This window comes from Bidens hawaiensis, unplaced genomic scaffold, assembly GCF_021521415.1.
Source record: "Bidens hawaiensis isolate Kalapana, Puna unplaced genomic scaffold, B.hawaiensis_p1.1 tig00023867_1, whole genome shotgun sequence".
In the NCBI taxonomy this organism is placed as follows: Eukaryota; Viridiplantae; Streptophyta; class Magnoliopsida; order Asterales; family Asteraceae; genus Bidens; species Bidens hawaiensis.
This window is the reverse complement of record NW_027493758.1, coordinates 48,103-72,668: the sequence shown is the minus strand read 5'-3', so window position 1 is coordinate 72,668 and position 24,566 is coordinate 48,103. Positions and strand designations below refer to the sequence as shown.

Genomic DNA, 24,566 nt, shown 5'->3' with positions numbered 1-24,566 from the left:
CTGTATTGTAACTTTTCATCCTAGCTCCTGCTTTGATGCTTGTAACTTTGTATTCTATGAAAAAGATAAATAACAAACTTTTATATAAAAAGGTGAATGGTTTAAAACATTTGTACCGTACAAGTAGGCAATGCAGAAAAGAGACGATTCTGTTGGGAGCCCTTTTCCATCGTCGTTAATTTCTGATGAATCCTCTCCTCCGTTATCACCTCACTCACTCACACCTCTCTCACCTACAAACCCACACACACTCTCTCTCTCCGACCCACTTTCTTCAATTCTATCTTTCTTTCTTTCAGATAACCACATCTTTCTTCTTTCGTCTTCCTTTACACTTTCCCATTAAAATATGGGCACCAGAATCCCATCCCACCAGCTCAGCAACGGCCTCTACGTATCGGGTCGACCCGAACTCCACAAAGAACGCCCACCCACCATCGCCTCACGCGCCGTCCCCTACACCGGCGGCGACGTCAAAAACTCCGGCGACCTCGCCAAAATGTTCGACATACCCCTTTCGGACCCACTTCCAAAACCCCACCGCGCGTCATCCTCCTCCGGGTCCTTCAGATCCGGCCCCAATTCCGGGTCCGGACCCATACCCAAACGCACATCCGGGTCCGGACCCATTTCCGGCCTTCACCCGACCGGCTTGTTACTAACCTCCGGTCCACTCGGATCCAGCGTCGGCCGAAGATCCGGCCAGCTCGACGCACCGACATTGGGTTCTAATAAGGGGAAAACAGTTTACGGGTCCGCCATTACGACGTTGGGGTTTGACGATGTGAGGTTAGGGTTTAAGGTTTCGAAAACGTTAATGTGGATGCTGTTGGTGATCGCCGTAATTGGTTTGATGGTCGGAACCTTTTTAATGGTGGCCGTCAAGAAACCTTTGATTCTCGTGTCGGTGGTTGCGGTTTTGGTACTCGCCGTTGTCGTTATCCTCTGGAACTGTGCTTTTAAGAAGAGAATGTTGCTGTCGTTTTTACGAAATTACCCTGATGCTGAGCTTCGAGGTGCCGTTGATGGCCAGTTCGTCAAGGTCACCGGGGTAATTTTTCGTCTTTCATATATATGTATACATAATTGAAAGTACAATTAATTATACATTTTAAATAAGATCTTCATTTGGTATTATTTTAAGTCTATGCTTACTTTCTCTAAATGGTATTGTTTATATTTTAATGTGGGTCTAAGTATTATTATTATAATTAATAAAATTTGTAACGTGTTAATTAAAGTCTTATAATATCTATTGTTATAACATGTTGGATTTGCAGATTGTGACATGTGGGAGTATACCTCTTGAATCCTCGTTCCAGAAAGTACCGAGGTGTGTGTATGTTTCAACGGAATTGTATGAATACAAAGGGTTAGGTGGAAAACCGGCGAATCCTAAACACCGCTGCTTCACATGGGGATGCAGGAATTCCGAGGTTCGTATGGTTTTACGTTTGAGGGTTTATACGTTACTTTTGTTAATGTTTTATACTAATGTAATGTTTGATATCCAGAAATACATTGCTGATTTTTACATATCCGACTTCCAGTCTGGGTTGCGGGCTGTGGTGAAAGCTGGTTATGGAGCCAAAGTAGCTCCTTTTGTTAAGGAAACAACGGTGATTGACATAACCAAAGAAAAACTAGATTCATCTCCCGATTTTGTTACTTGGCTTGCAGAACGCAGCCTGTCACATGACGACCGTGTTATGCGCCTTAAAGAAGGGTAAGTTTCTTAAGCGCGTATAAAACTACATATCGCAATCTTAGCATATAAAATATAACATAACTTGCCTGTTGCTAATGAACAAATGATTTAATGCAGATACATTAAAGAAGGGAGTACAGTTAGTGTGATGGGAGTTGTAAGGCGACATGATAATGTGCTGATGATTGTTCCACCAACAGACCGAATTTCTACAGGCTGCCAGTGGACTTGTGGTCTTTTCCCGACCTACGTTGAAGGTCTTGTGTTGACCTGTGACGAAAGTCAAAATGCGGATGTCATACCCGTCTAAAACTTGTTCCCGACTTTCTGCTGTAAAAATTTGTGTATCGGGTATGTGTCAGGTACACAGCAGTGCAGAATATGGTTATGTAAAAAGTGGAAGCAAGAGTATTTGCCTCCTAGGTGATAAGATCAAAGAGTTAAAACTTATGTATAGATGTTGGAAAAAATGGTCCAAGGAGTTACTTATAAAGATCAATCACTCTGTATTTATTTGTTTTGTTAGTTATATGCCTGTATTATCTTGATGGTTATAATGCAAAAGCATCATCAGCCTTTGTGGTCAATGAATAATTTATACATATTGGAAGAAAAATTACCAAATCTGTAGATGAATTACATTCTTAGGTTATGATTTTTTTATTTAAAATCAAGTGAAATTTAAAGTTTAATTATTATCTTGACTGATATATTTTTTTAATATATAATAATTATTTTTAGTTAGATTTGCCAAGTGTTTGAATTTCATATTAAGCAAGTAAGCATACAATGTCTTTGGAGATTTCTCCATTATGTCAAAATTTGGCTTCAACAAACCTGTTAGGGCATGTGTACTCATTGCATTCACGGACATGAGACATTTATGCATGTTGAGGGCGGTTTTCGGTGGTGAAGGATATGATCAAATGAAGAGGGTGTTTAGACTATTTGTTATGGTGTAATGTAGAAGAGTAAAAAGAACAATAAAGCTAGAGAGAAACAAGGGAGGAGCTAGTTATTGCCTCACCCGTCTACGTGGTAGTGACGTGACAGCTAGCAAAAACTAGTTATTTCACAACACATACATAGAAAAAAAATATTTATTTATTTACTTTAAGAAAACGGATAGGACTTCTGATTTTGATAGCTGGACCATTGAGTGTGTGTTTACTTTTTAGGCTTTGCATTTGGAGATGCATTTGATGTATAGAAGTCATAATTCATCCCAAAACTCTTTTAATTTCGTGATTCATTATTTATGTAGTAAACATAATAATAATAAGTTGGTCCATGACATAAATGCTATAAATTTCAAATCTTAATTGAGTCCCATCCAAATCTGGCTCATTTCTTAGGTCACTTGTCAATAGTAGTTGCATCATCAATGTAGAGTCAATTATTATTCTTTTTTATGGGAATTTCAATTTCAAAACAAAAAATAAACATATAGTGCTATATTATTTCACCAAACTATTTCATAATATATTTTAATGGCAGTGTGGGCACCACTCGCTTGACAATTGCATTTCATGAGGCGCTAGTCGATCATTCAAATTCTACGTTCCATAGTATTTCAAAATAATAATGAATATCAAATAGCCTTGTTAATTAATAGGATATAACAATCCTATTCCATTTTAAATATTATTATGCCGCTCTTTACTTCAATAAATCTAACACCATAAGCTTTTTTGAAAACTTCAATTATTATGGGATATGTTATTCGTACACCCTTTGGTTATCCACACACCCTACATACGATCGTATAGAGGCTATACTATCGTATGGAACCTCACTTGAAAGGGTGTGTGGATAACCAAAACCATTATTAATGGTATTTATATCCGTTGGACCGTTTAAAAAGTATTAGAAAATGATTGTTGCTTCAAATAGGTCAAAACTCAAGGTTTTTGCAAACTTAGTACTTGATTATGATTAATTCAATGATGAGTTAAGGTGATGATGGCAAGCCAAGTTTATTTATATATAACATATAACTAAAACTATAATAAATAGTTTGAATGTTAAACAGTTAAAATACGTGTTAGAATAAGATGATTCAAGTTATAAAACAACAATATTAAGTAAATGAAAAATGTCATTGTGGGACTATCCCATATAGTAGATATGCAAGTCTCTTGGAAGTATTGGTTTAGTTGCAAACAAGACCCAGTTTATGTTTGATTTAATTAATTTAGGAATTAGTAGAGGTAAAGTAACATTTATCGTTAAAAAATAGAAAACTAAATGTCATATCATTAAATATTTAGGTAAACCTGACGAAAGCTTTAAAAATTTTTACATCAAAACTAAACTGTTAATCTTCATTACACAATTATTTATATGTGTTACTGTGTACACTGTAATCTATTTTACCCAGATTATTACTAAAACTGAACCCACATGTAAACAAATTTAACCGGTCCAAAATTTAAGATTTAAATTATGAAAACAAATTAAAGCACAAAATTAATTTTAAGAATTAAAAACATAATTTATATTTGGAAAACAATTCAATAATATCACATGAGGGTGGAAACTGAGTACGGCGTCGTATCGATGTAGAGGTGCACAAACCGGTTTTTTTAAAAAAACCGGTTCGGTTATTAACCGGACCGGTTTTTTTTGGCCCGGAAAAAAACCGGACCGGTTAATAACCGGTTTTTTTCTGTCAAAACCCTAACCGGTCTAACCGGTTAGGACCGGTTTATAAACCGGTTAATAAACCGGTTTTTTTATTAACCGGTTTTTTAATAACCGGTTTTTAGGTTAACCGGTTTTTTTTTTCTTTTTTTTTAAATTTCGCGGTTTCAAATACGAATATTTGTTTTTTATATTTTGTACTTAATGAAGACCATTATTTTTTCACAGTATAAACAAATCGGTAACTACAAGGCAAACCGGTAACTACAAGGCAAAACGGACTGACCGAAGCCATTATTTGCTTTCGTTGTTAGGGTTCTTTGCTTGGAAGATGAGTATGAGTGTGTGTTGGTGAATGTGTTTTCAACAAACCAAAGATTAAAAACACATAACTTTCATTTATAGTTTTTACATTAAAAATACAAACATTAAATCGTTATCGCATATTCGTAACTCAAAAATACAAACATTAAATCATTAACACTGAAGAAATCTCTGCCAATAACTGTTGTTCATGATTTAACTCAAAAATACAAACATTAAATCGTGAACTAGCAGATGCTCCTGTTGTTCCCAATCGCAGTTTGTTCATGATTTGCCTCCATGTTTGCTGTTTCTTTAACTAAATTAGAAAAATCCAAATCAACAAGTAAATAAGAGCACATATTAGGAAAAAGAATGCTTAGACACGATTACATGAACAACTTGCTGTTTCTTACTCATGATTTGCATCCATGTTTGCTGTTTCTTTAACTAATTTTCTTCGCTACCCGATCCCGAGCTATTTCTTAGGTAATCGTCGTACGCGGCTTCTTCATCGGTCATTGGTTGAGTGTGTCCTTCATTGACCTCGTCTTCATACAAGCCCGCTTCATACTCCATTTCCCCCTCGAGTGAGCGTTGATGTTGTGCCCTATCTAAAGAGTCCAGGTAATCCTTGTAGCAAATCGACATCTCTATAGCTGGTGCAGTGTGTCGAGTCCTCCTAATCGATATAACCCTGCCAGAAACAGAAAAAGCAGACTCCGAAGCTACCGTGGAAGCTTGGACCGTTAGTAAATCTTTGGCCATGGCGGCGAGGATCGGAAACTCATCCTCCTTACCTCTCCACCAAGCCAGCAAATCAAGACTTCTAAATTCATCCGGAGTCATGTGTTTCACAAAGTTGGTACCACCATATCTTCCAAGTTCATTGCTTGGGGTGTTTACCCTTTGACGTTTACCGGCGTCTTCCCAAATCATGTAGTACATCCCCATTTCAAGGTCGGTTTGGGATTGGGATTGGACAACAGCTCTTAACGAGTCATGAATTTGGGAAGACGACCCGTATTTTGTAAGGTAGACATCATACATGTTTGACAAGGTGGTGTTGAAAGCATTCTTTAAAGTTTGGCTATAATAGGGGTTTTGATCGTCGTTTAACCCAAGCTCATCACAAATTTTTTCTATTAAAGCTTCAACACCACCAACATTGATGCAAGGGTTTAACGCAGCAGCACATGTCAAAACAACGGGTAGTTGTTGAAAATATTTTCTAAATTTTTCTTTCATTTTTACACCCATATCAAAATAAGGTGCACCCCTACAATCAAGTTCACTCAACTTTGTGCACATGACAGCAATTTTTGGTAAAGCAATGGGGCTTGTTGGATAGTAAACCCCGGATAAATTAGTTGTGCAAGATTTAAAAATTTGAAGGACCTCCGTAACGATCTCAATCAATAACCAGTTTCTAGGATCATATGGTGCACATTTACCCATACTTGACAAAATTTGATGAAACGCAATTAATGATTCTTTTTGTTGGATGCCTTTCTCAAACATATTACAAGTCGAGTTCCATCTTGTTGGACAATCCCAATTTGGCCCCAACCATTGACAATTAGCTTCTACACAAAATTTTTTGTATCTTGAAAATGTTTTATTGTTGCTAAAAACATCTCGTAACATTCTTTTAAAACTGTTTCTTTGCGTTTCGATCACGTTTAACCCATCTTGCACGGCCAAGTTGATAATATGTGCAATGCATCGGCTATGAAAAAACGCTCCATCACAAATAGGTTTATACTTTAATTTTAAATGGCCAACCGCGGCCGTATTGTTGGACGCGTTATCAAACGAAATTGAAAAGATTTTATCTTCAATTTTGTATTGTCGAATGACTTTATCCAATATTTGAAAAATATTTCTACCCGTGTGCGGGTAATCAAACAATTGAAACGCAACGGTTCGTTTCATCATTTGCCACGACTCGGGGTCAACCCAATGAGCCGTCACACAAATGTATGAGTCGGGCGAACCATGAGGTACCGACCAAACATCCGTTGTTAAGTTTACACCAGTTTGTAAGTTTGAAAAGTATGAAATTAGTTCGGATTTAGCGTTTTTCCATGCTTTAAGACAATCTCTTATAAGGGTCGAACGACTTACGTGTTGGTAGCGTAGTTGAACATAGTTTTGCATCATCTCCGTGAATTGAGGGTTGTCGAAGTGGTTGAAAGGAAGTGTTTGTTGAATCACAAAGTTTGAAAACTGTTGACGTACCGCTTCAACGTCGTACGTAAACACCCCTCCTTGATTCGTCATCTCCGGCTGCGAACTACTTCCCGCTTCGTCCTTCAAGGCCTTGCAAAAGCGCTGTTGTATATGCGCTTTTAAAGTGGAGTTTGCATCTTTGGCATAGAACTTCAAACAGTGCTTGCATCGAGCTTTTTGGCGACCGTTAGACAGTTCGCATAGGTCGAAATGTTGCCACACATCTTGGTTTCGTTTCGTGGGGATGATCCGAACGACCGTTATGTCTGTGTTCGAGGCACCCATGTTGACGGATGAAGCAGCACTTTGGGAGGCCATGATAATAAGAGCGTATAATCGAGTATGAAATAAACGAGTACGAGTATGAAATAAACGACTACGAAATAAGAGCGTATGGAGTGGTAATGTGGTATAATTGAGCGTGAGATAACAAAATAATCGCGTATGAAATAAACGTTTAGAGCTAGTAGAGTTTTATAATCGAGTGTGAGCTAACCTACCCAACCTAAACTATATATAGTTGTTTGTGGGGGTAAAATGTTAAAAAAAACGGCTAGAAATCAAGAAAAAACGGGCAAAAAAGGACCCAAACGGTCATATGGCCGTTTTATAACGGTCAAAAACCGGTTAACCGGTTTTTAGGTTAACCGGTTTTTTAATAACCGGTTTCTAAATTTAACCGGTTTTTTTACTAACCGGTTCAATAACCGGTTTTTGTCCACGAATGAGTAACCGAAGTACTAATCGGCGGTTCAATAACCGGTCTAACCGGTTTTTAAAAAACCGGTTTCCGGTTTAAACCGGTAAACCGGTTCCCCAACCGGTTTTTCTGAACACCTCTATATCGATGGTCTGTTCCAAAACAGAAAGCGCACAATACGCAATTTCAAAATTTAAAAACCCCAAATCAAATGTTTTGTTTGTTTGTTTGTTTGTTTGTTCCTCAATAAAAACCCGAAATCAAATCGGGTCCATAACACAAAATGGTGACTGTATCATCAGCTGCCATCGGCTCTTGCTCCAAGGCTCACCAAAAGATCTATCAGCAATGGTTCAACTATGCCGATTCAGGTCCTAATTTCATTCTATATCCATATTTTAGGGTTCAGATTTTACAAGTCCATTGAATCTGATTATTTTACGCTCAGTTACGTGTTGAATTCGTATATTTTGATTACGATAGCTGACTGATTGTATAATGATGCTTGTTTGTTTGCTCTGGTGGTGTAGACGGTGATGGTAGGATAACAGGGGACGATGCCACGGTTTTCTTCGCTAAATCGAATATCGAAAAACCTCAGCTTAAGCAGGTGAAGTAGCTTTACTTTATTCATTTGTGTATATATCTTTATTTACGTGTTGTATTAATTGTGCTGTCAAGTTTAGTTGATAGGATGCTTTGATTGATTCCACTATATCTACATGTTTTCGTAGTCCAATATTTGTTCTCTGCTCATGGTTATTGTACTTTTTGAAGGTTTGGGCGATTGCGGATTCTAAGCGTCAAGGATTTTTAGGCTTTAAAGAGTTCATCATTGCTATGCAGGCACACCTACTGATTCCCTTTTCTTATCTTTTTAGATCTTAATGTTGTTGTCTTGTCCGATCTTATCATCTGATGCTATTCTTTTCATTGACAACAGTTGCTATCTCTCGCACAAGCTGGACATGATGTAAATCCAGATGTATTGAAAACTATAGGTATGCTAGTTGGTTTTACTCAGAGGTTAACTTCTTTGTTAGAGTATATTTATCTATACCGGTAAATAGATGGTGAAATGCATTATTGATGTTATAAAATTTGGATGTTTCATATTATCTTTTGTTTTTTGGTAGATGATGTGGAGTTTCTAGAACCTCCATTGATGGAAGGTTTGGATTTGCTTTTGGCGGTAACCATCCATATCGATACTTATTAATCAGGTTACAAAACCCTTTATTGTATTGATGGTTTTTCCTTTTTCAATTCTAGAAGCATAGCGGTTCAAGAAACAATGGTGTCCCTGAAACAAACGGTTGGTTTCCACTTGCATTTCTGTTGTAAATTTTATTAAGTGTTTCTTTTAATCTTATTTGGTTCAATGTTATGAAGGCGTTTTGGCAGTGCAACATGCACCATCAAAGAGTTTATTTACTTCAAGACTTAGTAAGAAGGTACTTCGAGCTGATGCATGAATTTGTCAAATGTCAATTGCTTCATTGTGCTCTTTTAGTCATTAGCATATTTTTTACTTCTTTTTTTATTTTTTTTCATTTCAGACATCTGGTCACTCATCTCTTGGTAAAGTCACGTCTATAGTTGATGGGCTGAAGAGATTGTACAACGAAAAGCTTAAGCCTTTGGAAGTTGCTTATCGTTACAATGATTTTGCCTCTCCTCTGCTGGTGAGACATCTCCATTTTTTTTTTCTTTTAGGTTCATTTAAGACCATGTTTTTGTTTGCCTTGCAACTTGATAGTCTTTGCCACTATGTTTTAAGTGTGTTATCATCATATGTAGACAAATACCGACTTTGATGCAAAGCCTATGGTAATGCTTCTGGGTCAGTACTCAACCGGGAAGACAACATTTATTAAACATCTTCTTAAAAGCAACTATCCAGGTGAGTTAATTTTTATACATTATTTGTGCACAACCTTTTTTAACAGATAGGTAAACATAGACACCGTAATTTCTTTTACATGAACAGGAGCTCACATTGGACCAGAACCCACGACAGACCGATTTATTGTTGTTATGGTAATATCATCATTTTCTTGTATAGTTGTTGCTATCTATTGTATGCTTTTGTGGTCTTGTATGACTTGTATGTTTAACTCGTGCTTATTGTATAGGGGGGGCCTGATGAGAGAAGTGTACCCGGAAATACTATTGCTGTACAGGCGGATATGCCATTCAATTCCCTCACTACTTTTGGTGGGGCATTTCTTTCAAAATTTGAGTGTTCACAAATGCCACATCCTGTAAGTTCATAATTTTGGTTTCACCAAATGTTTATCATGGCATTCAAATGTATTTACGAGCTTAACCAATATGCTTATGCATGCCTAGCTCTTGGAGCATATCACCTTTGTTGACACTCCTGGAGTTCTATCTGGAGAGAAGCAGCGTACACAAAGAAGCTATGATTTCACCGGGGTGATAAAGTGGTTTGCAGAAAAATGTGATCTTATTCTTCTTCTGTTTGACCCTCACAAGCTAGACATAAGCGACGAGTTCAAGCGTGTGATATCTTCTTTACATGGTCAAGATGATAAGATCCGTGTTGTTCTTAACAAGGCTGATCAAGTTGATACGCAACAAGTAAGTTGCAAAATGTGAATTTGCCGTTTTTTTATACATAACATGCTAATCAGTTGATGCAAATCATGTGAATGTATATAACATCTTAACATACTTGTTTGTTCCTTGAAGCTGATGCGAGTTTATGGAGCATTGATGTGGTCACTTGGAAAAGTACTCAACACACCTGAAGTGACACGTGTTTATGTTGGGTATGCTTTTCTTCCATTCCATGCTCTCTTTCCTTGCTAACATCGCTTTTTTTATATATTTATTCTAAGCACCTCATGTTTTGTAATAAGGGTGAGTTTTTTGTTTTCAATATGTTGGAAAATGACGTGAACAGATCATTTAATGACAAACCGATGAAAGAAGAATCACTTGATTCCATGGGCAAGGAGCTTTTTGAAAAAGAACAGGATGACCTCCTTGTTGACTTGATGGACATTCCAAAGAAAGCTTGTGATCGTCAGGTATGCTTACTTTGTACCATAATTTCACTAGATTTTGATGAAATTCTAACTCAATGAATTTGTTTGCAGATTAATGAATTTGTTAAACGTGCTCGAGCTGCAAAGATTCATGCATACATAATAAGCCAGTTGAAAAAAGAGATGCCTGCGATGATGGGTAAATCTAAAGCTCAACAGAAGCTCATAAACAATCTTGAAGATGTTTTTGCCAAGGTTTTTATTCTTTTAAAATAGTTATAGACAGATTAAGCATTTCCTTTTTGTTATTAAAGAGACTAATGCTGATAATTTTTGTATTTGAACTTGTATAACACAGGTCCAAAAGGAGTTTCATCTACCGGCGGGTGATTTTCCGGATGTTGAGCATTTTAGGCAAGTTCTTGGTGCATACAACATCGATAAGTTTGAGAAGTTGAAGCCAAAGATGATTCAGGCTGTCGATGAGATGCTCGGATATGACATTCCAGACCTCCTAAAGAACTTTAGAAATCCTTATGAATAAATATAGGTTTAATGGTGGATTTCTTATCCATTGTGTTTTTTTATTAATTTCATACCCTGCAAATCGCTTACTATTTACTGGGTACTTTTATTTTCAGTTCATTGTATTGGAAAAAAGACGTTTGTCTATGGAGTGTTTAAAGTTTGTCCGTTTTCTTGGTTGGTTGTTTCAAGTACAATGAGAAATTAAATAATCTTGCTCATGGTTGGTTATAAGGTGGGGCTGGGTTCAATGAATGCTTAGGGCCTGTTTCGACCGGGGGGGCTGAAATTTCAAATAAACTTTATATATTTTTGACACCAAGATTGTTAATCAGATTAGAAGAAGCAAATGGTAGTTAAAATAAAAATAAGAAAAGAAAAGGAAATGTCACAGGAAAATTTTCTAGAGGTTTGGTTGTTGCAGCCTTGCAGGTATGAAGCAAAGAGTGGAAAAAATTGGAGAATTTTACATAGATTTTTAGACCATTCATAAGAAATGGCCTCACACGTTTCATGCTTTCAAACTGAGTTTTTTTTTTCTTGATGTTTGTATATATTTTTTTGACAGACTGCAACCTATTTGAAAGCTATAAACACATGGAGATATTTTAGTGAACTTAAACTTTGAGGTTTCAAGGAGTTGATCTGTTTAACTTTATGGTTTCAATAACTTTATACATAAAATCATAATTAGTAATTTCAACAGTTAAATTGAAATTGAAATTGATTCGTCTTCTGGTCCAATGACATGTGGATGATAGTTTTGGCTTAAGCTCTTTAAGATATCAAATTCGAAACCTTACTCAAGAGTAGTGAGTTTCCTCACTCCTAGATCAGTACGGACGATTGACACAGAAAGCCTTACTCGATTAATGGGTAGTTTCAAACACTCTTAAGGGGGTGTTTGGAATTCCTTATTTAACCTCCTTAGTCCTTATATAACTTATATAAGCAATAAGTTAAAAAGTTAAGATGAATAAGCAATCCCAAACACCCAGTAAAATGAAACTGAAAGTCAACAAAGGTTAATGATAAAAATTAAAATAATAATAATATGTTTGCCGGCTACAAAAGGCGTGAAAGGATATGCCAGCATAAATCTGAAGTGCTGATTAAGTTGATAGCCTTCTCGCAGACAGGTGCCCTGCCCTGCCCTATTTAATTAATAATAATTCACTTCCTTTTTCATCATATAAATAAATTATTTGTCGAAATATGTTGGCTTACTTAGTTAATGCTTACTGCAATCAGGTTTCTATGCTTGATAATCTTGTGATCCAAATCGGTTCAGTAGTACCGTTTTAGTTAATTAACCTTGTAAACTACTAGTCTTGATCTTGATATACTTATCAACTTATTCAATCCGGTTGCCTTTCATAATCACTTCAAACATATAATCATTTTTCAGAGAAATGTTGACGAGGCCATGACAAAGCTCAAAGCGCAAGGAATACAAGTGTTAGGGTTAGTATGCCATGTTTCTAATGCTCAACAAAGAAAGAGTCTCATTCAACAAACAGTGGAGGTCAGAATGACTTTGATTGATATCTAACCGCTCCTTTCTCATTGACCGTTTAGTAGATAATTAGACGCTTCTGCTGTTTGTCTGATAATATTTACGCAGAAATACGGGAAAATAGATGTAGTAGTGTCCAATGCCGCTGCAAACCCCTCAGTCGACGCCATTCTTGACACCGAGGAATCGGCCCTTGACAAGCTTTGGGAAGTCAATGTCAAAACCTCTATATTGCTTCTTAAGGTAATAAACTATCTTTCATTAAGGTGTTATGCTCTTTAAGTTTTGTTTTGAAGTTTTGAAATGATTTGGCAGGATGCGTCCCCATACTTAACCAAAGGCTCGTCTATTGTTTTCATATCTTCTATAAGTGCTTACCAACCTCCGCCCGCCATGGCCATGTATGGTGTCACCAAGACTGCTCTTCTTGGTCTTACCAAGGTATTTAATATTAATATTGTGATTGTCATTGTTGCTATACATTAAGTTGTTTGTTTTTTGATATGGGTGCTCTAGGTTGTAGATCTCCTGCTAAAACCATGCATTGTGTTTGTGAGAGCCACACAATTGGTCTAGTTTAAACATTTGTGATCTGTTATTACTTGTTAGTCATCTATCTTTTCTTACCTAAAAGAAGTAATAAGTATGTTACAAGCTCAAACTGCGTCATCAGAAGTCTGTTCTTCAAGTATCTTCATTTGGCCTTCAATGTGTTCTTTTGGGCTGTCATAAAATGATAAAATCAGTTGATAAGTGTCTTATTTATTTTCATAGACTGTGATGCTACATGTCAGTTTGTTTGAACCGGCTCTAAACCTACTCGGATCTTACCTAGAACTGCAACACAAAAGAAAACCATTAGAAGTGTCTGAGATCGAGGTCTAGATACAACCTAGGGTGCAAACGAGCCGAGTTGCTCGCTAGCTACTCGAGCTTGGATCGATAAAAAGCTCGAAACGGGCTGAGCTTTTTCGAGTTTGAGCCGACCCTTGTGTACTTTTTAAGGTTTTACCGTTTTTTAGATTTCTAAGTATTAAGTTAACTCTTCACAGCTGAACTCGAGCCGAGCTTTGCCTCGTTTAAGGTACTTAACGAGCTCGAGCTGAGCTTAAATGAGTTTTTCTCAAAATAAAAAAAAACGAATATTAATTAATAAATAATAAACGAGCTGAGCTCGAGCTTGTAAAAACAACTCACGAGCTAAGCTCGAGTTGAGCCTAGTCGAGTTCGAGCTTGGCTCAGCTTGTCTCACTTACACCAACCTATATAGAGTTTGACCTTAGGGGCTCGTTAGGCTTGGAGAGGTGTGTTTGGGCCAGGTTAGGCCCAATGAGCCGAATTGTTTGTATTAAGAGTGGCCGCCTGATATACAATCAACAATCAGTACAGTAGCATCCTATCTAAACTAATATATGCTACCTAATTAAAAAAATGTATCATTTTAAAAATGGCAAAAGTGTTCTTTCTAACCTAGAGGCATGTAATGAACATAAAAAAAATTAAACTCTGTTCTTATCGCTAATTTCCTTTATAAATGTTATGTCATTGACTAGTTTCTGTCCAAAAAGGACACAATGTAGTTTAAATATAAAAGGAGAACATAAATGATTGAACGGCTGGCAGGTCACACGTACAACCTACCAAAAACCCTTTTTTGTCACGAGCCTCGTACAACTCATCGTACCGGTTTCCATCTCTTTCATCAATTGTTAACCTTCTTGGACACGTGGACACAACTTTCGCATATGAATATTTATTAAAAGTTTCTTGAAGCCATCAACTTATATGTAGTCCACCATATATATTATCACCACAAATGCCAACAATCTCATATGAATTCAATGGCTGATACAAAACATACAGCCAAAAACAACACAAAATCAAATTACTGGATCATCGACACCCTCGAGTCCCAGGGGTTTTCGTGGATCTTTCTCGACCAGTCAAATCCATGGAAAGCAGGTCTGTCATGGTCAATCTTCTTCTTTCTAACCATCTGCGTACCGGTTCTCTCACACTTGGCGTTTCAGTGTTCCACGTGTGATTACCACCACCGTCGCCCATATGATTTGCTCGTACAGGCGTCTCTCTCGCTGTTGTCCACTATCTCCTTCCTTAGCCTCTTGTCTTTCTCCCGAAAGTATGGCCTCCGACGATTCTTGTTCCTTGATAAGATGTCTTCTGTTAGCGATGAAGTCCGCCGTGGATATTCCGATCAGCTTCACGTATGCTTCATTCATTTTTTGCTTACTCAAGGCATTTTTATAACACTAGAGTCATTTATTGCAGTCACATTGCATAGTTTCTAGTAATAAAATATATATGCATGGATAAGTAATTTTGCTTGCATAAATTAGAGTCCATTTTAGTTCTACAAATTAACAACATGACTATTGATGATTTATGCAGAGAGCAATGAAGTTTTTTTGTGCATTTGTGATTCCTTGTTTTATTGTTAAAGCTGCTTACAAGATATGGTGGTTTGTTTCTGGAGCCCATCAAATACCATACATTTTCAATGTTATATTGAGCCACACCTTGGCCTGCACACTGCTTCTGGGGTCATGGCTATACCGCACCTCGCTCTTCTTCCTCGTTTGCATGCTCTTCAAACTCACGTGTTCTATGCAAATATTTAGGCTTGAAGATTTTGCTAAGGTGTTTGAGAATCAAGGGGATGTAGGTTTGATATTGATGGAGCACCTTGCAATCAGGAGAACTCTTCGTATTATAAGTCATAGGTTTCGTGGATTTGAGTTATCGACTCTCGTCCTAGTTACGGCTAGCCAGTTTGCTTCATTGCTTGTCACAACGCGGACCGGCTCACGTGTCAATATTTCCACTGCTGGAGAACTCGCGGTAATCAGTTTAGTTTGGCGAATAATATTTTCTGTGTGTTAAATAACTGAATAGGATAATACTAAAGCTAACAAAGTAATTGTTAGGATAAAACATCAATAATTATCAAGATATTAACATTAGATAGAATAATTAAGGGGAAAATCACAAAATATTCGTCTTCGTCGGAGGATATTGACAAAACAAAACTTTACATTTCGAAATTACAAAAATATATAGTTGTATGATTTTTTTTTATTTTACAAATATTTCCACCAATCATAGGAAGACACTAGCCACCATAAATTAGACCCTCGATTAAAATATCATGTGCCACATTTTAATTTAGAAAAAAAAATTCAATTTTTTAATTCATGGAGCCTAAAATGATCAAAATTGTTGCGTAAGATTGAAATTTGAGGGCCAAAAGACACTTGTCGCGCTCTGGTTGATCTGTAGTTTTCTAAATTCAAGGTTATTTTGTTATTTTTCTTGGTCAAAATGGATATTTTTGTTATTTTCATATAATTAATTACTAGCAAGGAAACTTAAAGCAAAATGATAAATCAAATAGTAATAACTACAATAGATATTAAACTTATCTAACACCACTGATAAATGGTGCAGTTGTGCTCTATAACGCTGGTGAGCGGGTTGTTCATATGCCTACGCAATGCAGCAAAGATCACACACAAGGCTCAGTCCGTGACAAGCTTGGCAGCCAAATGGCATATTTGTGCCACCGTCGACTCATTTGATGACATGGGTCCTACTGAAGAGACCGCACCGGTGAACATTACTTCTGAGAAGAACCTCCATACAGATTCAGATGACGAAGAAGCAGGAGACGGTGACAAATTGGAGAATACGAAGTTAGTTCCTATTTATAGACATACAGTCTCATACCAAAAGAGACAAGCCTTAGGTGAGTTCCATAATTATAACATTAATCCTAGAAAGAATAACCTTGTTTAGAGCCCGGTTTCCTAAATACGATTCATGTTGTAGTGACATACTTGGAGAACAAGGCTGGGATCACGGTGTACGGTTTCATGCTGGACAGGACATATCTGCACACAATTTTTGCTCTTGAAATGTCTCTCACACTTTGGTTACTTAACAAAACTGTCGGTTTCTCATAAATTAGTTCAGTTTGATCACGGGCATTGCCACTTGGCGATTGGTCTTTAGGAATCAAGATAATTTGTTAAACAAATGTAAGTTGTTAATCTAGTTTTTTGTGTTGTTTCATCTAGTACAATCGTAGTTTAAACGTCATAGGAAATGTGTAACCTGCTGTACTTTAGATCCCCTTCTCATGAGGTTTGTTTTAGACACAATATTTGCGTTGTATTGGCTTAAGATACGAAATTGTAATATTTTAGCAAGTGAAGCTCAACATATATAATCCGTCAATAGCGATGAATGATTGAGCGTGTTAATTTGTAAGAAATTGTAATATTTCAATTGCAAGGGTTTCAACCTTACTGAAAAGGGGATGTGTTTTTGACCCAGTTGACCCTGCCAACAACTGTGTTGAGTGTTGACTCATCTCATGGTCCATTTTGATTCAGTGGTTTTGCTAAGATTACATTAGATGCATCTTGCATTTTTGCCAAGAAATAGGAGTCTTGAAGTCTTTGTTGTTTATACAACTTCACAGGACATCTTATATTCCTTATCAAGCCTCCTAGAAAGATGCTTAATGCACGCTCTTTGTAATTTGTGACTTTGTTCGCCAAATAATTGAAAGATTGTCAGTAATCTTTGAGAGTTAATTTATGTTTAGAATACCTCCATTGCATCTTTGAGCATGGGGCATGCAAAACTTGTTCAGATCCATCGGTCACACTCACCCAAGATATATAGTTAAGTGATCGTAAATCCCTACTTTTTCATATAAGATTGGAGCCCTTTTAATTGACTGGTTACATATAGAATACTTGTGTCTTCAGTTGTAACAATCTACACAAATCTCAGACCAGTTGAAAATAGGAGATATGCTGGGAATAACCTCACCCCAAATATTCTCAGCACGTTTTAGGGGCACAATGGTTGTGGATGTTAGGAGAACTCCACAGTTAAACGCACTAAAATGGGGGAGCAACAATGTTTTCATAATCGGATCGGACACTGAACCGGTCGGGTCAACCGGTCAAACCGATCGGACCGGCCGAACTAAAAAATTATGAAAAAAAATGTTAAATGAAAAAATATATAAAAATTCCAAAATAAACCGGCTCTGGTTCACCGGTCCGACCGGTTGAACCGGTCCGGTTTTGCGGTCGGACCGGTGAATCGGTTCGGACCGTCCGGTTTTTAAGAAGCGAGTGAACTTTATTGAACTGGACCGGTCGGATGACCCTCATCCCAGTCCGACCGGTCGGACCAGCCGAACCGGTCCGGTTTTAAGAACAATGGGGAGCAGCACATGATAGGTATCATAGTCACTCATGTGTTGTTCAAGATGGTGGGGCAAACCTCATCAAAGAAGATGGCCCCCCGAGGGTGTTTAGGAGGATACTTAGGCAAATTGACATCCTTGATTGGGATAGTGAGGCAAACCTCATTTGAGGACAAGAAGTCCATAAGTGGGTGATTGTAACACTTTAGGAAAATCCCATGTCGATTTTACATCAATTGTGAAGAAATGCTTCGCATTGTATAGCCAACCGACATCTTCTCTTTTGAATTTTGGAATTCAAGTTCGCATAATTTACTCTTAGTTACTTCCATTCTTGCATATGTTACCATCTCCAATCGATTTTCATGTATTGAGTTGTGATTGTTCAAAGGGAACTGTTAAAACCCGAATATTTTTTTCTTCTTGGATCTTCGTACCCATACGAGGATTCTAGTGTTTTATAGATAAAAAATAGTGTGGGCATCATTATATAATTAATGAATTAAGAAAAGGTAATGTTTTTTCCTAAGGTATTTTTAATTGTCGAACGTCTATTTAAAATGCATAGATACATTAATGCATATTAAATCTTACTAAAATAGCATAATATATGAAAGGATAATATGTTCCCGACCGCAACGGAATAAATGTTTGAAATTGAGACATGGATCTATCATCTATGTCTTTGAGCACACAAAAATAAGCATGATTTGAAATAAATGTTTAATCCAACTCATCATACTATATATATTAAATAACAAGATGCGCATTTGGCCCGATGGTATAAGGTGGTGTAATGGTTGCTTCCACTCTTTGTAGGTGGCGTCAAATGTTCAAATCTCGCAGTAGGCGGTGGGTTAGATGGATCTAGAGCCGATTATAGTTGTTTTTTTTTAAAGATCTATTCTACTTAGGGGGTGTTTGGGATTCTTTATTTTATCTTCTTATAACTTTTTAAAAGTTAATAAGTTACAAAAATGTAACTTATTAACTTTTTCCTCTCACATAAAAAAACAATCCTAAACACCTTATTCCTTTTCAAAAGTTAATAAGTAATAAGTTGGTGAAAATAAGCAATCCCAAACACCCCTTTAGTTGTTAAAACTGATTCCTAATTTGCTAGAACACATTTTTTAATGATAGTTAACAGAGACGCTCAATCTAATATAAATAATCTATTAAAGAAACAATGTTTTCCACATGTCATATAATTAAGCCATCCACTTAAAATACTAACTAATCAATTTTCATTTATATATATTCCACCTAATTAACTAATTTTTAATTACCATTTCTTCAATTTAATAAAGTTTTATGTTACACAATATGAACAAACGTTAATGCATTTATTACGATTTAATATTTATTAATTATCTAAATTAAACTAATTATGTTTTTCTTAAAATTATATTATTAAGAATTTCTAATTACCAATTGAGTTACTACCAATTATGATTTTCTTTTAATTCTATTATCAACAGTTTCATATTTTCTTATCTTATCGATTGAATTGAACATGAAAATTACCCCCACCTTATTAGTTTTAAATATAATGTTTCTTTGTATTAAACAATCAATCAACCGACTATTAATATTTAACAAATTTAAATAATCAATTTGTATCAATATTGTCTTTTATTATGTTATAAATGCTCCAAGCGTCGACATTCTCATTTGATAGTATAACTCTGCACATCCTCTATTCAATCGATATCAAGGCATTAGTTTTAATATTTACTAATATTCATACTTACATCTACATTTTTCTATAATATTCGCCCTGTATGGTAAGCGGTCTCTAATTCACTAACCCATGTTGAATACTTGTCCTTTTAATTTAAAATATAATTTATTTTTATTTTCTTTTACAACCAAACCTTAGTATTTGTAATTTTGTTTTTTAATTCGTGACAACATTTTGTTACAAATATCATTTTTATACACACAAATTTAATATAATAATACTGGTATGAATATTTTATTTTTAAAATAAATTAAACACCAAGGTTTGGTTTGCATCTTAAAATTAATATTTCATAAATATAAATATATATCAAAAACTTATTAAAAAGTCATCAATATAAATTATCATATGAAATAACTGAATTTACCTACACATATTATAATTTTTTAATGTTACACGGGTCTCTATTCTAGTAGTTTAGTATAAAATCATAGTTTAAACAAAAACAAATCTCCGAGACTCCGAGTCTCTTGTTAATAATTTTATAAATTGTGGTAACATGGTTTTGAGTATAGACTTCACATGTGGTGGGCCACTAAGGTCCCAGTCCATAACAGTCTTGACCCAATTAAGACAGATTTGTGTTCGGGCCGGGCTGTTCGGCACAAAATATGTTTGTCCGGATTTGAATGTGTTTGACCATTCTCAGAAATTCATAGTTGTTATCTGGACACCAAAAGAAGATACAAAAGTAACAAATTGAAAGTTGTGACATGATGCTTGCTTATTCCATAATCATAATCATAATCATGATTTTGAAAATGGGACCGAATCAACTGTTAATCCGGGAACCAGCGGTTCAGTATTAATCGATTGGACTACATGAGATAAAATTGGCTGATTCGCAACATCAATCGGCTCTAGACAAAAGTAGATATTGTCTGACTTTATAGGTGGTTTGTTATTTAATTTAACTAAAGAGCTTGCATTTTTGTACTTGTTCGTATTTTAAAGAAAATTAAATAGTTATAAAGTTATTTATCCAGTTTTTTAGATAGTTCATCCCTCATTGGCAATGCTCTAAGCTTACAAGTATACAATTATCAATAAATATGAATTATATCCACAATTAACTATTAACTATTATAATGTACTTATAAAATTATATATATAGGTGTAGTAACTTATAACAGTAATAAGATTATTAACAGTAGTAAGATGAAAAATTGCATTGGCTTTGCTTATAATTGTAAGATTTTCATCCTTATGGTTTGTTTATCTATGTGCATGTTTGTTTGGTAACAAGTCATACTTGCATATCTACTGCTTTAACATGGAGACCATATAATATAGGTTTAGAAGATAAATAAAACACAACTATATTATATTTTATTACTTCATATCAAGACATGGGTGTTCATCTACCAACATACTCCCAACACATTTCATTTTTTAACTTCGTATAACGCCTCATAACTTTATTTAATATAACTAACACATAAACATAACATAAAATCCAAACACACGTAAACACCGTTACTTTTGGTTCCTTGACCTTAAGCAGTTGCAATCGGGCCCGAGTTCACACTGTTGTCTTCCATGGCCTTCATAGCTTCAAACCGCGGCTCCTTTGCCTGAAACTTCACTGTAGTGTAGAGCTTCATGTAGTCCTCAAACACGAACTTAGGGTACACATTGTTCTTCTCTTCTTCCTTGTTCACTAGTTGCGGCGCGGGATAGATCACAGCATCACTTCCGGGGTTGTAAAACGAAGCTATCGACATACGAGTCCCGTCAGTCTGAGCAATCACTCTATGCATCACACTCTTGTACCTTCCATTGGTGATCACCTAAAAAGCTAATGTTTTTAGTACATGACTCTTTTGTCAAAAACATGAACCACTTGTACTTTATTATTTAAACATATTGTGTAATTAACTAACATATATTACACGACACGTTTAACCCATTAATAAATGTACAATATCTCATAGTAACGTACGTACCTCAAGCTGATCACCCAAATTAATAACAATCGAATGATGCATCGGTGGAACGTCGATCCACTTATCGTCCTTAAGAAGCTGGAGTCCGCTAACCTTATCGTCCTGGAAGAGCAAGATGACCCCACCGGCATCGGTGTGGGCTCGAAGACCCTTGATGAGGTCAGGCTTGGGGCATGGGGGATAATTGCTCACCTTGGTCCCGAAAGTGGGACCCTTGGCGCCATAGAAAGCTTTCTTCAAGTAACCCTTCTCTAATCCCAAATTCTCACAAAATATGTCCAAGAGATTCTCAGCTAGTTTCTCTAGCTCTTTAGCAAATTTCCTCATCACCTCTCTGCAATCATTATATTATGTCATGTCATGTCATATCATATCATATCATATAAAATCACCTCTCAGTCGTATTATATTATTTTATATCATATAAAATCACCTCTCCGTCGTATTATATTATTTTATATCATATAAAAGTGTACTTACCTGTACTCCTCCTCGAGATCAGGGATCTCGGAGATGTTGGATTCGGGTAGATGACGGAGAAAGAAAGTGCTCTCCCAGTCCTGATCATTGATTTCTTTTTGAACAGCATCTAAGCCTTTGCTAGCCACCATCTCTTTGAACCTTCCCTCCATGCACTTCTTGTAATGCCCTTTTGTCATCTTCTCAACAGTGTCCAAAAGCTCAGTTGATATCCCATGATTCACAATCTTCAAATTTCAACTTATTAGTATACCATAATAATAATAATAATATTTAAAAACAGTTTTCACAAGCACATATACCTCAAAGAATCCCCAGTTTTCACAAGCATCATTGATGATATTCATGGTTGCAGCTCTTTCTTCACCATTGAGCTTCTCCAAGTTCACAATTGGGAATGTTGCAGCCATTGTTTTCTTTCACAGAAATGAATTGTTTGTGTGTGTGTTGAATGAATGAATATGTGAATATGGGTTGCAATTTATAGAGGAATTAAAGATGGTAGGGGAAAGTGGTGGGACCGTTTTTAAGTTTAAAAATTTATGGTGAGCTAATGACCGTGGGTCTACATCGTCTCTTTACTCCCGTCACCATCCGGGTGTATCATAATCTACTGTTGGATTTCTTTTTTTTTTTTTCTGATAAAAGTATGCTAGCTGTTATTAGATTGATATTCTAAAACATTCATTATGGCTGGTCTTACATGTTTTCTTTTTATATATTGAAACATCCTCACATCCATTTCTGTGCATTTTAACTACTTGGCTGGTAGCATAATTATGTTGGTGTTTTAATTTTTATGATTTTTATTTATTAGACGTGTGTAAAATACAAAAGTAATTTTAAGCAAAGGATTGTGATAAAACGTATAAGCATTGGTGTATTTTGTTTGACTAGTGATACATAGAACGGCTACGTAACCACTTGTCTTAAGACTATGCGCACTGGGCGATTTGTTTGGGCGATAAGGGACGAGAACAACCCCCCCCCCCCCCCCGGTAGGGGGGTGGCGACATAGATTTGTTGCCGTGTGTGTTTTTTTGGATAATATTATTATATTAGTATGTGTGTGCAATATATATATATATGGTAAGGATCCTAAGAGAACACTTGAAAATTGAGAACTTTGAGAACCATTTTCGACCACTAAAAAAACCTCTAAAAAATATTTAAAAAATTATAAAAAAAACCGAAAATTTTAAAAAAGTAAAAAAACCAAAATTCTTATATTTCATTTCGGTTTCATTAAAAAAACCGAATTTTTTTTAATTCGTATTATACCTATACACATATGTATACTTTCATTTAATCTCTAGTTACGTAATGTACACATATGCACATTATCATTTACCTTAAATTATACATATGTTTATAGGAAAAAACATGTGTGTACATATTATACATATATGTATAATAAAAAAACTATTTTTTTTCTTTTTAATTCGTATTATACCTATACACATATGTATACGTTCATTTAATCTCTAGTTATGTAATATACATATATGTACATTATCATTTAGCTTAAATTATACATATGTGTATAGAAAAAAAAACATGTGTGTACATATATGTACATATTATATATGTATAATTTAGCTAATTAAACCGATAATTTTTTTTACGTTTTTTTTTAGAAACCGGGATGATAAATAAGAACTTTGGTTTTTTTACTTTTTTTATTTTTTTGTTTTATGATTTTTTTTTATTTTTAGTTTTTTTTGTGGTCCAAAATGATTCTCATAGTTCTCAATTCCCAAAAAGTTCTCATATGATCCTGATCCTATATATATATATATATATATATATATATATATATATATGATGTGATGAGGCTACAACAACATTACACCCTTAAAATAAAAATCGCTCATTTGCTGGCGTAGCACCACGTGCCAAAAATCCCTCTATTTTGTATCCCTACACTATACGTGGTCTAATATATTTCGAACTTTCAGAAAAATATACCAAATGTTGCGTACATAATTCACATTCTATTTTTTATTTATTTAAATTAGTTATGTAACACCCTGATTCTTGATAATAACAGCAGCAATTACAATAATAGTTATTATTATTATTATTATAAATATAGAATAAATTTTCCTGTAATTGAAACATAATAGGGGTTTAGTTTCATTACTAAGTTTAAATGTAAAATTAAATTCATATACATACAAAAATTAAATATCTAAAAATTTAAGATCACATTATGAGGAGACTTATTTTAATTGTTCATTTATTGGTTTTTTATGTTTAAAGTCACTATAATAAATACAATTAACTATTATCGGTTTCTCCCTCGGGCCACAATTAACTATTATCGGTTACTCCTGCATGAAAATTCATCATGTTCACACAGGTTCTCCCTCGGGCTACTATATAGTTATAGTGACTCAACAATATATGTCAATGCTCCTCGCCTTAGCATAAATATCAAGCAATCCTTGAGTGACATTGAAACCGAGTTCCTCTCTCTTTCTCGGCCCTATTGTGTCATGCTTAAACATATT

The 24,566-nt window shown here is 35.5% G+C and overlaps 4 protein-coding genes and 1 long non-coding RNA gene across 5 annotated transcripts; 4 read left to right on the top strand and 1 right to left on the bottom strand.

The window, feature by feature from the left end:
• The first annotated feature begins 245 nt into the window (after positions 1-245).
• LOC143568242 (putative membrane protein At1g16860) lies at positions 246-2,278 on the top strand. Its single transcript, XM_077054440.1, has 4 exons — positions 246-1,051; positions 1,281-1,436; positions 1,515-1,726; positions 1,826-2,278. The coding sequence occupies exons 1-4, from the start codon at positions 350-352 to the stop codon at positions 2,016-2,018; spliced, it is 1,263 nt and encodes a 420-aa protein (XP_076910555.1). The 5' UTR covers positions 246-349; the 3' UTR covers positions 2,019-2,278.
• A 5,591-nt stretch (positions 2,279-7,869) lies between these two features.
• Positions 7,870-11,174, top strand: LOC143568241 (EH domain-containing protein 1-like). Its single transcript, XM_077054439.1, has 16 exons — positions 7,870-7,957; positions 8,117-8,196; positions 8,364-8,432; positions 8,530-8,587; positions 8,723-8,778; positions 8,859-8,901; positions 8,979-9,040; positions 9,146-9,271; positions 9,387-9,489; positions 9,577-9,626; positions 9,722-9,850; positions 9,939-10,190; positions 10,302-10,381; positions 10,516-10,642; positions 10,712-10,855; positions 10,959-11,174. The coding sequence occupies exons 1-16, from the start codon at positions 7,870-7,872 to the stop codon at positions 11,142-11,144; spliced, it is 1,653 nt and encodes a 550-aa protein (XP_076910554.1). The 3' UTR covers positions 11,145-11,174.
• Positions 11,175-12,574: 1,400 nt separating this feature from the next.
• LOC143568240 (uncharacterized) lies at positions 12,575-13,040 on the top strand. Its single transcript, XR_013141546.1, has 3 exons — positions 12,575-12,650; positions 12,750-12,884; positions 12,957-13,040. It is a non-coding gene; the product is annotated as an uncharacterized LOC143568240 (long non-coding RNA).
• Positions 13,041-14,235: 1,195 nt separating this feature from the next.
• LOC143568247 (uncharacterized) lies at positions 14,236-16,572 on the top strand. Its single transcript, XM_077054446.1, has 4 exons — positions 14,236-14,866; positions 15,051-15,500; positions 16,107-16,351; positions 16,455-16,572. Exons 1-4 carry the CDS (start codon positions 14,474-14,476, stop codon positions 16,570-16,572), a joined length of 1,206 nt encoding a protein of 401 aa, XP_076910561.1. The 5' UTR covers positions 14,236-14,473.
• Positions 16,573-21,023: 4,451 nt separating this feature from the next.
• LOC143568239 (1-aminocyclopropane-1-carboxylate oxidase 1-like) lies at positions 21,024-22,467 on the bottom strand. The gene is made up of 4 exons (XM_077054437.1): positions 22,356-22,467; positions 22,054-22,280; positions 21,574-21,907; positions 21,024-21,417 (listed from the first exon to the last, which is right to left on the bottom strand). Exons 1-4 carry the CDS (start codon positions 22,461-22,463, stop codon positions 21,124-21,126), a joined length of 963 nt encoding a protein of 320 aa, XP_076910552.1. The 5' UTR covers positions 22,464-22,467; the 3' UTR covers positions 21,024-21,123.
• Positions 22,468-24,566: the final 2,099 nt, after the last annotated feature.

What these genes read in the sequence shown, in the direction of transcription:
- LOC143568242 (XM_077054440.1), top strand. Translation starts at nt 350, where the DNA reads ATGGGCACCAGAATCCCATCCCACCAGCTCAGCAACGGCCTCTACGTA. An exon ending in GGGGATGCAGGAATTCCGAG is followed by an intron (nt 1,437 to 1,514) that starts GTTCGTATGGTT and finishes TTTGATATCCAG; the next exon opens with AAATACATTGCTGATTTTTA. An exon ending in GTTATGCGCCTTAAAGAAGG is followed by an intron (nt 1,727 to 1,825) that starts GTAAGTTTCTTA and finishes GATTTAATGCAG; the next exon opens with ATACATTAAAGAAGGGAGTA.
- LOC143568239 (XM_077054437.1), bottom strand. Translation starts at nt 22,463, where the DNA reads ATGGCTGCAACATTCCCAATTGTGAACTTGGAGAAGCTCAATGGTGAA. An exon ending in GATCTCGAGGAGGAGTACAG is followed by an intron (nt 21,908 to 22,053) that starts GTAAGTACACTT and finishes TAATGATTGCAG; the next exon opens with AGAGGTGATGAGGAAATTTG. An exon ending in ATTTGGGTGATCAGCTTGAG is followed by an intron (nt 21,418 to 21,573) that starts GTACGTACGTTA and finishes TTAGCTTTTTAG; the next exon opens with GTGATCACCAATGGAAGGTA.
- LOC143568247 (XM_077054446.1), top strand. Translation starts at nt 14,474, where the DNA reads ATGAATTCAATGGCTGATACAAAACATACAGCCAAAAACAACACAAAA. An exon ending in CCACTGCTGGAGAACTCGCG is followed by an intron (nt 15,501 to 16,106) that starts GTAATCAGTTTA and finishes TAAATGGTGCAG; the next exon opens with TTGTGCTCTATAACGCTGGT. An exon ending in GACAAATTGGAGAATACGAA is followed by an intron (nt 16,352 to 16,454) that starts GTTAGTTCCTAT and finishes AACCTTGTTTAG; the next exon opens with AGCCCGGTTTCCTAAATACG.
- LOC143568241 (XM_077054439.1), top strand. Translation starts at nt 7,870, where the DNA reads ATGGTGACTGTATCATCAGCTGCCATCGGCTCTTGCTCCAAGGCTCAC. An exon ending in AAAAACCTCAGCTTAAGCAG is followed by an intron (nt 8,197 to 8,363) that starts GTGAAGTAGCTT and finishes TACTTTTTGAAG; the next exon opens with GTTTGGGCGATTGCGGATTC. An exon ending in CTTCAAGACTTAGTAAGAAG is followed by an intron (nt 9,041 to 9,145) that starts GTACTTCGAGCT and finishes TTTTCATTTCAG; the next exon opens with ACATCTGGTCACTCATCTCT.